The 14,263-nt window shown below is 43.2% G+C and overlaps 1 protein-coding gene across 1 annotated transcript in view; it reads right to left on the reverse strand.

Annotated features, from left to right (window-relative positions):
* The window catches only part of ZNF704 (zinc finger protein 704), a 214,029-nt gene extending 202,064 nt beyond the window's left edge, over nucleotides 1–11,965 (reverse strand). Inside the window, exon 1 of the mRNA XM_081266841.1 lies at nucleotides 11,350–11,965. Within this exon, the coding sequence (XP_081122967.1) occupies nucleotides 11,350–11,835 (486 nt within the window). The 5' untranslated portion in view covers nucleotides 11,836–11,965. The remainder of the gene's footprint in view (nucleotides 1–11,349) is intronic.
* Between the last annotated feature and the right edge of the window lie 2,298 nt (nucleotides 11,966–14,263).

Raw genomic sequence — 14,263 nt, forward strand, 5'->3', positions numbered from 1 at the left:
AAAGGAGGGTAGAAGGAAAAAATAAATGAATTATCAATCTATCACTGAACTTAACCAAGATCTTTGAGGCATCTTAATTTTAACACATAGATAGGCATAGTTTATAAACAATGAAAATTATATTACTTCTATTATAATTTCTAAAGCAAGAATAATTTCCCCCAAATAACCTCTGTGCTAGATTGAAAAAAAAAATCAAATACAGAAATCAATATGGGAAATGGAGAGAAACACATACTGGAAAAGAGATCTCTGTTGGAATAAGAATAAAGAGTGTAAAGTACTGCTGTAACTCAACAGACAACTAAAAGCACATTTTCAGAACCTATTATCACCCAACAAATACTCGGATAACAAGAAATGCAAATAGAAGCCCCTACTCTTGGGTAATTTCAAATCTTCCCTTTCCCATAAGCATCTCTTTCTCCCCACCCCACCCCCAAGAAACTGTTCAGGCTTTACACAGTTCAGGTGTCCATTTTTCCCCTTTTCTGAGAGCTTTTACTACAATTATTAAATGATGAAACAAGAACGTCAAGTAGACATTCTTCACATAGTTGTTTCTGTAAGTTCTATGATCCTATTCTAATATTTCCATTATTTTTCTAATATTCTGTGAGATCAGTTTTGAATTGGAAGTACACAAACCTGCTAGTTATAAACATTTTCAAAAGCAAAATTCTTCTTTAAACTTTGGATCCTAACTCAAATTAATAGAAATTACTAGAATTTGATTTTCAGTAAGCATTTGCAGCCGATTTGCAAAGAATTTACAAGCTACGGGAAAGCATTTGTGACAACCTATGAAAACTGTATTTCACATTGTTTTAATTTATAATTGACTCCAAAATAAAGTCTCCTCTCTCCTTAAAATTCCATTGTTGCTTAGGTACCAATTCCAATTATTTTTTAAATCTGTTGGTCCCAACTGTTTTCTGAAATGTTTGACAAATATCTATGTCATTTGATATAAAATTACCTCATATATATTTCTTTCTGCAGAAACTGCCCCATTTGTCTCTGAGGCTTATTTCCCTCAACTATGAAATGAAAATAATGATATCCTCCTTCGAAAAGATTATCAAGAGGGTCAAATGAGGTGAGTAATGAGAACCCTCCTTAAATTGTAATGCACTGAATGCTGGGGAATACGGAAATATAGTTTAACAATACCTAATAGACATGGTATTCAGTGTTCACAAATGCTTAACCCCGTTATCTATAATAAGTCAAAAAGTGTTGTTGACCGATGCTATGTCAATCCTAATATCCTAGTAAATTTCAATATTCTTTTCATTTAGGCTGTCCCAGCACTTTCAATCATTTCTCTTTTAGAATGTGAAAAACAGATTAATAAACACACTTTCCTGGGTATGAACACCTCGTGGATTTTAGCTCCCTTGACACTCTGTAATTCTGTTATGATCACACTTCTCCCACTGTCTCAACCACTAGACCCACGGTTGGAGCCTGGTCTGTGGAAGGGAAGGCAGAGCTCCCTACTAGTTTCTCAACTTCACACATGAGAACAGTGTTCACAGCTAAACAAGTGAAAATCTACCACATGAAATATTCCTTGTTCTAGAAAGTTGATACTGAAGAAGTTATCACCTTTATGAGGAAAAATATTTCAAAGCTTGCATGGCCCGCTAATAACACTTGAACTCTTCTCAGTGCTTTGAACATTTGCTTAGCACATTTTGTTTGTTTAGAGAGAGTCTATATTGCCCAGGCTGGCCTCAACCTCCTTGGCTCAGGCTTCAGTGACCATCCCACCTCAGGTTTCCCAGTAGCAGAGACTATGTTAGTTATTTATCTCAAGCTCTGAGACGCTTTCCACAACTTCCTCCATTGAGAAGAGGAATTGGAAAGCCAAAATATTTCCCAAAGGAAGGGTGCTCTGGAGGATCTGGGGAAGCCTCTGCAGCTCAATAAATATGGAAATGCCACAACCTACGTTCAGCACCCTAAAAACTCAAAATGGCCCTTTGAATATATGGTAACTTCTCTATAGGTCTACGGATGTTATATTACTCTTCTAATTTTCTGTTTGAAATATTTTATAACTTAACCAACATTTATCTATTTTTAACTGGAATTTCCCAATGTTGATTAGCCACAGAGTTTTCCTTGCTCTCCTTGGACATCTCCTTTAATAGTGGAAGTAGACACACTTTGGGCTGCCTATCCTCTTCTACCCCCCAAATCCCCCTTTTTTCCAAACAAGAGACCATGCCCCAGACACCAGTGCAAAGGAGGATGGGAAGATCAAGCCCATACCCTAGAAAGCCTCAGTCACATGCAAGGCAGAGGTGGAAGGGGACATCACTTTATTCCCACAGCAGCTTTCAACAGCAATGTTCAGTGGGGGTAGGAGCGTTTTTCGACCCTTTTGGATGGTAGCCAGGTTTTCTCCAACACCAAGAGCTATACTATCGTCTGAACAGACTGATGAACACAGGAGATGGAATGTCTCTGTCCTCTTTGCACAAGTAGATAAATGACTCACAGCCTCCTGAGCTGAAAGAGAAGATTAAAGCTCACTGCATATTACCATGGAATACCACGGAGTTCAGATGAATGGAGTTACTTTAGGAAGCAGCTTTCTGAAATACCTCGAGAGCATGAAACAGGGAGGAGGCTGGAACAGCCAAAATAACTTTTTAAAAGTTTAAAGGATTTGGGATTCTTGAACAAAATCTTCAAATAAATCCTCTCCAAAACCATAAAGGAAATAAACTGCCATCCAAGTCTAATTTGGGTAGATCTCTGGGCTATATTTAGTAACAATTACCAATGAGGGAATAATATTATCCCAATTTTTTAAATAACACTAAGGCATAGAGGTATTAAGTAACTTGGTAAGGCCACAGAACTAGCAGATAGAGAAGCCAGAATCTGAACCCAGAGCCTGTGCTACATAGCTGGTTCTCTCTTTTTTTAAAGTTGTGTTAACTTTTTTAAAAAAATATATTTTTATTAGTTATTGATGAACCTTTATTTATTTGTTTATATGTGGTGCTCAGAATTGAACTCATTGCCTCACACATGCTAGGCAAGCACTCTACCACTAAGCCATAACCCCTTCCCCTACCTAGCTTCTTGATCTTCAAAGAGGTGAGAGTGAGGTAGGGGTACCTTGGTGGGATCCCTTGCTTTGACTCAAGCCTGTTCTCTGGCATCTTACCAATAAGCCCAAGATGAAGGTCAATTATCCTGACCACAGGTTTTATCAAATGATATTTCAGGGTACATAACCTTTCAAAAGACTGGATTTAATTTTAAATGTTGGAGTATTTTTGACATTCACTTATTTCCACTAGCCACCCAATTAGTCTCAATTACCGAGATATGACTTTCGTTTTACCTTCCATTATGACAAGAATATAAGGAAAGCAAGCATGCTCCTTGCAACCTCTGGGTGAAGCATGCAGACCATGCTAAGTCAGCCCTTGGGGCAATACCAGGGTGGCACGTTCACCTCCTTTTCATCTCAAGGCCCTGTGGTGTCCTGCAATATGAATGAACCCCTCTTATATGCTTCTGCAAAGTTCTAATCCCCAAATATACTCTCTACTTCAAAATTTTAGAGCCAAACCTTTCTATCCTTCATATAAGTTCTAGATTTTCCAAAATAATATCTTCAATGAAGTGTATGAACTTAATCACCTTAATTCCACTACCACGTATTTCAATGTTATACTCTGTTCCATTTCACACAGTAAATAGGTTATTTGCCAATTCAGTGATTTAAAATTATTCTTTGGTGAACCAGGAATTACCTCCTGGTCTTGTCATATCATTGTCTTCATATAGATTGTTTGGCTGCAATTGTTGTAAGGTATATGTCAAAGTTACATCTCAAATTGTGGTGGTCCAGTGAGATGTCTGGGAATATCTCATCATGATCTTATTAAAGGAAAAGAAGACAAAGGACTTGGAATATTTATACAATTTGGCAAGACTGTTATGTTAGACTACAGGACCCCTGAAGATGACAATAAGCCCTTATTCTCTGTTGCTTCCCACATGTGTATCAGAAACACTGTAAGAAGTGGCCTTCAATAAATATCTCCTAACCAAGAAAGTAAATAGAAACAGGGACAGAAAACCCAGAGGAAATAATCCTTGTTTCAATAACATGGATTTGCTAAGCCAGGGGTTAGTTATGGAAGTTTTCAAGTATTCAGAAAGTCTAATGGAAACCATGCATGTACCTGAAAATGATATTGCACAGGGCAACTAAAAGGTCCAGTTTCTTTGGCTTTTGCAAGCATTACATCAAGTCATTGTGACAAGACTGTTTCATACAGATCACAGGTTCGGATATTGCACCTTGGAGGAGGGAAGAATAGGCTCCCACTCCTTTTCCCTCCAAGTCCCTCCTGAGGTCGGAGAACACATTAATCTGACAAATGGATACTGATGAAGAGAGTCCCCAGATTTTTTAAAGACCCAGAAGCCACAGGGCTGTGGCTTTCTCTGACTCCTTCAAAGAGGCAAGGATAAGCAGATTCAGGATGAAGCTTGACTTCTTGTTTTTTGCTAATGTTTATGTTATGGGACATTCCATGCAACTGATAGTATAATGTTGAAAGAGAAGAGATCCTAGTTAGTGCTTGACTATTAATTATGTCTTCTAGGCAAATTTGCCAGGGAGCACCACCAGAGGGATCAGGGATGCTGGCTCACAAGGAAGTGCAGCTCTTTTCCAATTTGTTACCATTCTCTATGTGTTTCTTGGAACTCTCACAGGGCGAGGGGACAGGCACAGGTAGGATTCATATAGGGTCCCACATATCATACCACAGCCACATGTAAGGCAGCCTCTACCTGAAAAACTTTATGAAGAACAAGCATTCCAAAAGTAGAAGTTCATAAGCAGTGAGTGCCGGAACATTTCAGAAAATTATGATTCTTTATCTACAGCTCTCAGGGAGGGAACTACAGATTGCTCTTAGGCACAAGGAACTAACCCCAAAAATGTGGGTGGTATCTCGGGGATAGTAGAGCAGTGCACTAGTAGAGCCCCACCTAATCTGCTAGCACTCCATCCCAAGCTAGACAAAGCATTCTATCTACCCTGCATGGTCTGGGTGCCCTCAGTGGTCAAGCAAAGGGCTTGTATTACTAGATAATCTATTTCCTTTCCAATTCCAGCAGCCTTAATTCAATGAATGACAACTCTGTCTGGTATCTTACACATATGCCTTTTGCATGAGCCAAGAAAGAGACAAGACAGACCATTTGCAAGACACATACTTGTTAGCAAATTGGAATGCAGTGTTTGCTGCAGAGTCCCTGCCAAAGGCTCCTTAAAGTCACTTGATATTGAAGAGATAATCTAATAGATGTGCTAACCACCCCTGAAGTCCTGACATATAGGAAGCAGATTCCATTTGATTAATATTTATTGAGCACTGAAAGTGGGAGCTCTGATATATTATCACCTAATTTTAAAGCCATTCTTTCCCAGCTTTTCAAATCTTTCGGTGGGAGCTGGGGGGTAGAGGGAAGGGTATAGGGGTTAGGGCTCAAACCCAGTGCCCTACCATGATAGGCAAATACTCTACGACTGAGCTACATTCCCAGGCTGATAAATGAAATCTTGATAGGAGTTTTGGCAGTCTTTTGTTTAGGTTTTTCCTAAGTTTCTTAAACCAACAAATTATCATTTCATAAAAATGATAATGTTCTCTGTAGATTCTTGGGTTCTGATTCCTAAACTGCTAATGCCCTATTGAGGAGCACAGTTGTAGGCCTTGTTATCTTAGCCCCTTACTGTTTTGCCTTCACTGAATAGCAACTTATTATTCTATCTGTCCTCTATTTGACAGGGTCTTTGTGTTGTTGTTGTTGTTGTTGTTGTTTTTAATTAAACTGTAGTTGAAGGTAGTGTTTACTGTGCTACTTAATATTTCTCATACAAGGGACCAACAGGTATGGGGACACATGGGGAGGAGTGTTATGTACCCAGGAATCTTATCAAGGCGGATAAATGTATAGCTTTCTTTGCTCAGAAATTGAAAACCATGTAATACAAAGTTGTTCTTTTATTTCATTTAATGCCTAAATTAGTGTCTACTAATATAATAAATCAACAAACTGCAGATACTTGGTAGCATCAATTCTTTTTTTCCCTCAACCATGGGCAAGGAATGGGCAATATAAATGCCAAATACATATGAGGAAGTTCAAGGGCTGTATTTAAAATCCCCAGCTATAGATGCAAACCTATGCTTCCCACTGTGGCCATCTGTCTGGAGTGTGATATTTCACCTCTAAATCAGTATTCTTTCTTGGAGAATAGGGCCATGCCGATTCTCAAGTCAGAAGTTCTCCTAAGATCCTTCTTCACATATTTAGTACAGTTCCTGTCTCATGAGGTTCTGCAAATACTTGTTTTAATAGTACTTTGGAAACTATTGCCATGTATTTCACTCCTATGTTTTATTGATTTTATCGGATTACCCTTTGTTTTCTCCAGTTCACTGATCCAGGAGGTCTTCACCATCTCTCGCCCCACCCATTCCTGTCCTCACTATTCTTAGATCCCATATCCCATCAACATACTCACATCCTTGACAATTTCCTCCTTTCCACTGCTCACCAACCTGGTGAAACCATGCCCCTGCTGAACCCAGCTCTCTGCTTTCTCTACAGGAGGCAACACAGTGTAATGCACAAGGGTGCCAGCCTGCAATTAGACTGCCCAGGGTGCAAACTGCTGCTCTGCCACCTAACAGCTGTGCATTTTCAAGTAAGTTAGTTATGCCTTTTGTAAAATAAGACTGATAACAATAATACCGACTGGCTATGTCACAGATATCCATGGAGATGTAATGAAGTTTAAACAAGTTTACACACGTCAACTTGTACCGGCCATGGTAAGCACTTAATAAAAATTAGCTGGGATTATTTTTATGATTATTTATGCTTGAGGCAACAGAATGTTGGGAAAAATCACATACCCAGACAGACTGCTTACACTACAAATGCAGAACCACAAACCTTGGATAGGTCCTTGATACTGTCTGGCAACTCTATGTGTGTCTCCCTAGTATATTTACTCTCCTGCTCTGCCATGTACTATTTCATGCTTTCAACTCTTACTTCAAATATCCCTCACCCTTAGTTCCTTCCTCTTCTCCTGCATGGGGAAAATAGAGGCTACTCACCAAGTACTACTTCATCTCAATATCATCTAATATAGAAAATAAACCCACATCTGGATTCGTCTTCTATACCATCTCTCCATCTCAATGGAAGAAGAATCCAAAGGCCAATCCTCTACTTGGGTTCTAGATTCTTCTCCTATTTTCCCCCAAGAACTTTCCTTCTGCAATTACTCCTCTCCTCTTTGCATATCTGGTTTCTCCCTAAGGTAATCACCCATGACCCTCATCTTTGGATATTCAGGACCTTGTATGATCCCTCCCCTAAGTGTGAGTGGAATCTGCAACTCACTTCTAACCAAAAGAATATGCCAAAGATGATGGAATCTGCAATTACACTGTATTATGGAAGACTCCATCTTGCCAGCTTCTCCTTACTGAAGCCCACAGGACAAATAGCTGCAGGACAGACAGGGTGAGTTTGAGAGGCTCCAGGATCTAAGGACATCTTCCAGGTAATAGCCAGCAAGAAGCTGGGACCCTCAGTCCTACAGATGCAGGGGAATGAACTCTGCCTACAGCCCGAGTAAGTTTGAAAGTGAAATCTTCCCTGGTCAAACCTCCAGATGAGAACTCAATCCACTTAACCCCTTAAATTCAGCCTTGTGAGACTGATGGCAGCAGGCTCAGTTAAGCTGACACCAGGCTCCTACTTCATTGAAACTGTGAGAACTACTTTAAGGCAAAAACTTTATGGTAATTTGTTACACAGTAACAGAAAACTAATATACTCACACCCTTCTAGATAATTTCCATCATGCTCTAGTCACTACAGTCTATTACATCTCATTTTAACAATAAAAACAAACCTAGACATAGGCCCTCTACCTATTCCCTCCTTCTCTGTTCTCCAAGAAAACCTGTCAAAATTTTTTTTCATAAATCCCCTTACATCCTCACCTCCCATTTGCTGCTAGCTCTTTTAGTCATATCATAAACTTCCTCTCTCAAGGATAACCCTAAGTGCCATATTGAATAAGAAAAAGTCTCTTTTTCTTATTCAATATCCCTGCAATATTCAACAGGTTCATTACACACCACTTTTTGGAATTATTTCTTCTCTTGGTATAGTGGACTTTATATTTTTTTATTTGGATGCTGCCTGTCAACCATCTTCACTGGCTTCTCCTAGACCCAAACTTACAGCATCCTGTGCCCCAGCACCTGCTCAAGGTTCTCTTCTCTTGCCCAGTGGAACTACCTATGCATTGGGCTTTAAATGACATCAACATGTTGATGGCTCCCAAACCTCTCTTTCTAGCCCTGACCTCTTCCTGGCTCCACATCCTACAGCCACTGGCCTAACTGCAATCTTCATTCAGAGGGAAGAATCATCATCTCACACTTAAGATGTCAAAAACAAAACGTTTGATTTTTGCTCTCCCAGTTTTCCCAATCTCAGTGAATGGCACAACTAACCACTCTTTATATCAGGGCCTCATCCTGGATTACCTTCCTTTCCTTTACCTCATCACCCAATCCATCAATAAGTTCTGGCAGGCTGCTCTTCACAATGGATGCAGAATTCATCTCAACTCCACTCTTGCTGTCCTCTAACTCCAAGCAGTCCTCACCACTCATGGACCGCAGCAGCCATTGCCACCTAACTGATCTCTCTGCTTCCACTGCTGCTCTCTATTCACACAACATGATCTGAGACATGCAAATCACCTGGTAAGCTTTTACTGCCAAAGACTTTCCAGAGACTTCACACTCGACCTCAAAAAGGCCCACCTTTTCTATATTGCTGACCCAGACCTGCTTCTGTGAAATATTGCCTTCCTACCAAGTTCCTGCCACAGTCCTGTCTTCCTCCTTTCTACTTCAAGACTTGCAATTGCGATTCTTTGTGCCTAGAAAGACCTTTTCCCCCCAAGCAAATCCTAGATCTCAGATCAAATGTCCCTTCCTAAGAGAGAGATTCCCATGTTCTCTTTTCAGCCCAGCCCAAACTCTAAGATATTATTTCCCTCAGAGCACTCATCAAAATCCTCACATGTCATGCTTATACATATGCTCACTTATTTAATTATATCTTTGATTGTTGTCATGACACCTCTCATGAGATGTGAGCATCAGGAAGATTCTCCACTGTGTTTGACAATGGCGCCTGGCACACAGTAGGTGCTCAATAAATATGTGTTGAACAAATGAATGCATGAATACAACATGTTTTCATTCTGGTTTAAATTTTTTTTATAGTTGTAGATGAACAACATACTTTTATTTTGTTCATTTTTTTAATATGGTGCTGAGGATTGAACCCAGTGCCTCCTCACACATGCTAGGCAAGCACTCTGCCACTGAGCTTCTGCCCCAGAACCTGTTTGCATTCTTATATGCATTATAACAAAATTCTTTGTGATATTCCAATACAAAATTTCTTCAGATGGAGTGTCACAATGTCTTTAAAGCAATTGTTTTTAAAAGGAAAAAAATATAGTTATATCTCAACACATTTATTATATAAGTTTTTGAAAAGCTGTGAGCCAAGCAATGTTATAAATTTGAATGGATTTTTAAAAATTGGAGGTGTGAAAAAATCTTTTTTGATAATGTCAACTATCACACCCTAGATATTCTGCTTTTATACTGTTGATTCTTTTCCTACATTGAATTTGCTTTGATCACAGAGCATAAGTTATTGTTAATTTTTCTATTATAAATTGTGCAATCACTATTCAAACCACAAGACACATTTTCAGTATGTCTGAACAAAAATATTACGGAGTCACTACTCTTATTATTCAGTGTCACTGATACCATGTGACTTAATTCAAATCCAGCTATATCCTGTGGCCATACAATACAGGCTTTTCAGCAGACCATGGTAATGAGTGTGATCACAGTCCAGATTCCAACAAGCAGCTGTCAAAAACTATCATCCCAAATGACTATTTGCTGAACATTTCTCCCTCTCAGAGATCAAACTTCCAGGGTGGTCTGGGAAAGAAATTTGTGCCCACATCTATTCTCAGCCTATTCTAATTGCTAATGTTTAACATTTCTTTGGAAATACTATTTCATGCTTCAGCAGCTGATTTTCATTTTGGGGTGGGGTGGGGGGCAAGAATCAAAAGATTTTTTAAAAAAAATTAGTTTCTATTAAGTTCACTTGTTTGTCTTTTTTCCTCTGAAAATACCTCTTGAAAACTCCCAAGAAATAGTTATTCAGCTGATTTTAAGAACCACTCTTGAGAAAAATCGCTCACTTCATCGCTTACCACTTGCTGCCCTCAAAACTTCTTAGCAACATACACGGTGCATGAACCTCAACGTGGTTGGCTTTGTCCAATCGCATGCCTGAAAGCCCAGCCAGTCAGTTGTGTAATAATAAACCCCTTATCTCCTGAAGATACACAAACGGAAAGATCTCCTGGGGCTTCAGTGCACAGGGGGACTTCGCTAGAATTCTCAGCTGAAACTCACATCCATTTTAAATACCAAATCCCTCTCCTCCAACTGCCCCCCTCCCCACTTTTCGATTTCCTTTTTCCTTCTTTGCAATTTTGAGGGGGAAAAATGCTAACGCAGGTCGAGCTTAAACACGGGAGACGAGGGGCAATGCCAAAAGCTGCTAGCAAAATACATGCGGAAACCAATGGCTTGTTTTTTGCTGCACTGGGCTTACCGGTTCCCTCACAAGTGCCTGCGATGGAAACTCATCAACAATTGTTCTCGGGTGAAGGAAGGGGTTGCGAGATTGACAAGAAAAGCTGCTCGATAGTTGCAATAAGCTTGAATAGTCCTCAAAATAAGAAGGGTTCAGTCTAGCATCCTTAGGAAGAATAAAACATCTCACCACCACCAACCCACCTCGCCCGTCCTCACCAGGCGCAAATCGTCACCCACCTCGTCCGACCTCCAAGTTCCCCTGCCTACCCTGGAGAAGTGTCCTTTCCTCACACCCACACAAGACAAGAAACCCGACCCGGCCTGTAAGCAAAGCGGGAGAGGCGGCCTGGGAGAGGTGCAGGGGGCCCCGAGGCGCAAGCAAATCGACAGTTCCTTCGCTCTGCCCCGCGCTGCCGCCGGCGCCGCCTGACACACCCCTCCCGGCCGGGTCTCTAGTCCTTGGCCTCAGCCAGGCGCCTCGCCCTGGGGTTCGGAGCCCAGGCCAGTCCCCCTCCCCGGTCCGGCGAGTCCCACGAGCGCCACCGCACCCAGCACGCACCTTCAACGCGCCCCGGGCCGGGCCCTTGGGGACCGCACGACCCGGTCCGAGGGGCACGAAACGCTCCTCGCCATCCTCCTCGTCGTCGTCGCCGTCCACCACCTCGACGACCACCTCCTCGTCCTCGTCTTCCTCTTCGTCATCCTCCTCCTCCGCGCCCCCTCGGGGCTTCTCCTCCACCCTACCGAGTCCCCTCCGCCGCCTGCTCCCGCCTTCTTCGTCCTCGTCTTCCTCCCCCAGAAGCAGCAGCACGGGCGACGAGGCGGCAGCTCCAGCGGCCCGAGGGGGGCCGGTCCCGGCGCTGCGCGGCGGCGGCAGCGGCGGCCTCCAGCTCTCCAGGACTGGGCCCGGGCCCGGGGCAGGGGGCGGGAGTCCGTGCAGGGCTGCTTCCTGGGCGGGCGCGGACGCCGGCCCAGCCGGCTGCAGCGCGGCGCCCCCGCGGCGGCTGCCCAGGCTGGAGCGCTTGGCTAGACGCCGCGCCTGCATGCCTGAGCGCGGAGCTGCGGGCCGCGGCGTGGAGCCGGAGAGTTTGTCACCTCCTCTTCCTCCTCTTCCTCCCCAGGCGGCGGCTTTGGCTGCAGGCGCCCGGGTCGCGGGGCGGCGAGGGGCTGCAGGAGCCGCCTCCCTGGGCTTTGCGGCTGCTACTGGCCGCAGAGGCGCGGGCGCCGCCTTCGCTGGACCGGCCCGCGGGGACGCCGGCGGCCGGCGGCTACGGCGGGGCGGCGCGGCGGCCGCGGGCGGGGGTGGGTGTGAGCGAGCGGCGCGCTGCCGCCTCCGCCGCCGCCGCCGCCCGGGAGCCGCGGGCCGCGCTGCGCTCCATGCGGCCGGCGGCCGGGCCGGCGCGCGCCTCTCCCGGCCCGCTGCGCCCGCGCGCTCCGGGCCTACCGCTGCCGTCCCTGGGCGCGAGCTGTTTGTGTGGTGTGTTTTCCACCACCGCCCCCCTCTTCTCGAGCCATTCCTCGCAACCCTCCGGTCCCCCCCCCCCCCGTTCAGACAAAACCCGGACTGGATTTAGCTTTCCTACCCATGGTCTCCAAAAATCTGGCCCTTCGAAGCAGCTTGCACATACGCCCGGGCTAACCTTTAACCCCTTACTCTGCACGAAGGAGGACAGACTTGTTGGAAGTAAGGTGGTCGGTCAAGTTAGACTTTGAATGTAGAGATTTGCTGAAAGTCGTTTTAGTGGTCACTAATGTGCATTGGCAACTACACTGAGCTTACATAAAGTTGAGGGAAAGTGTGCCAATCTGAGGTTTGGGGTCAATTGCCAGCATGAATCTTCAGTCATTTTGAATTTTTGAAACACTCTTCTGTCAATGTCTACCCATCTCCCAATGGTGAGCACACCATTCTAGGCCTTGCCTTTGAGCACTTGTGGACCTGCTAAGTCTAAGCCATTCAGCTTTGACTTTTTACATTTCTACCCTGAGTAGCTGATTGTAACAACTAACTCCCAGAAAACTTGCTCTCACCATTCAATCTGTAGGTTCTGCTGGCACCGTCCAGGCCTTTGAAAAAACACACCGGGGGAGAGTTCAAGATGTTTGTTACTTCACAAAATTTAACATGAAGTAAGACCAAGCCTAGAAATCAAGCACATAATCAGTTTGCCATGAACAACTTGGCCACTTTCTGAGGATTTTTAGGTGTGACAATGAAGAGTTTTACTATCTACTATTGTTTGGAGTTAGGCCATATAGTAAACCTACTCTTGACATTCAAATCATACCCCCCAAATCACCTCAGTTGAAGAAGCCTGGGGATGATCTAATTCATCAAATACATTGGCAGGCACTTCTGTGAGGCTAGAGTAAAAGGTGTCCTCACACTATGCTAATTATTGTTAGAGATTTAACATTAACATCAGGTGCCCTGATAGACCCTTAAAGGAGGACTCATTACATGCTATCTTATGGTGTCTTCTAACTGTTGAAGAGGAATGATGACAAAATTCTAAAATGAACTTTTTGTTCTCCATGAATCAGAGTAGCTTCCTGATACACCTATTTCAGGTAATGACACTCATTATAATCATTCAGGCCCAAAATAGCAATATCATTTTAACTCCCTTCTCTCCCTGATTCCTAGAAGCAATTGCCCACAAGTCCAATTTATTGTTCTTTCTGAAATGCCTTTTGAATCCACCCCTTCTTTTCCATACCCAAAAGCTCTTACAGCATTTCATGACACCAAAAGTGAAAGTTTCTAAATTACAAAAATCCTGTTTCTCATCCACGTACCCTCCCTTGCCCCACTTCACATACCACCATGGGATTCATATTCTCCAAACCCCACACAGATCATGGCATTTTCTGGTTGAACTTTCCATTTGTAAATATTCCATTCAGGAGTTTAGAGAGTGAAAAGGGTTGGAGCATTTTAAGAAATGTGTGTGCCTCTGATCAAAGCATGAAATAGCAGAGGCCAGCAAAGAAGTGAATAAATCAATATCCGTAAGTGTTTGCAAGGAATTCAAAATAATCCTAAAGTGATCTTATCATAATTGAAAGAAACTTAGCTTAGTTGATTTGGGAGACAGTAGATCTCATTGAAGAGAGGAATCTGGATCTACTGTGAACACAAAGAGTAAAGGTCAGGCGGGCATGGGAAGCAGATAGGCACAGGGAGGTGGCGGGAGAGAACAAAGGTGTGAGGCAGATGGGCTGGGAAGTTAGGCTCACAGTGTCAGCCCTTAGTCACCCTCTTTCTATGCCTCAGTTTCCTTATCTGTGAAATGGGGATACAAACAGAATCTGTATAATAGTAAAGTTGTTTTGGAAGATAATGAATTAATACATGCAGTTTAGAAAAGCACTGGGCACAAGTGGAAGTAAGGACTTACACTAAGTATATTGACAGTATGTGTAAATAAGGTAGTACCAGCTACTCTTGGAAAATAGCAGGGAACCCTCTT

This window comes from Spermophilus citellus (assembly GCF_964194105.1).
Source record: "Spermophilus citellus genome assembly, chromosome: 14".
Taxonomy (NCBI): Eukaryota; Metazoa; Chordata; class Mammalia; order Rodentia; family Sciuridae; genus Spermophilus; species Spermophilus citellus.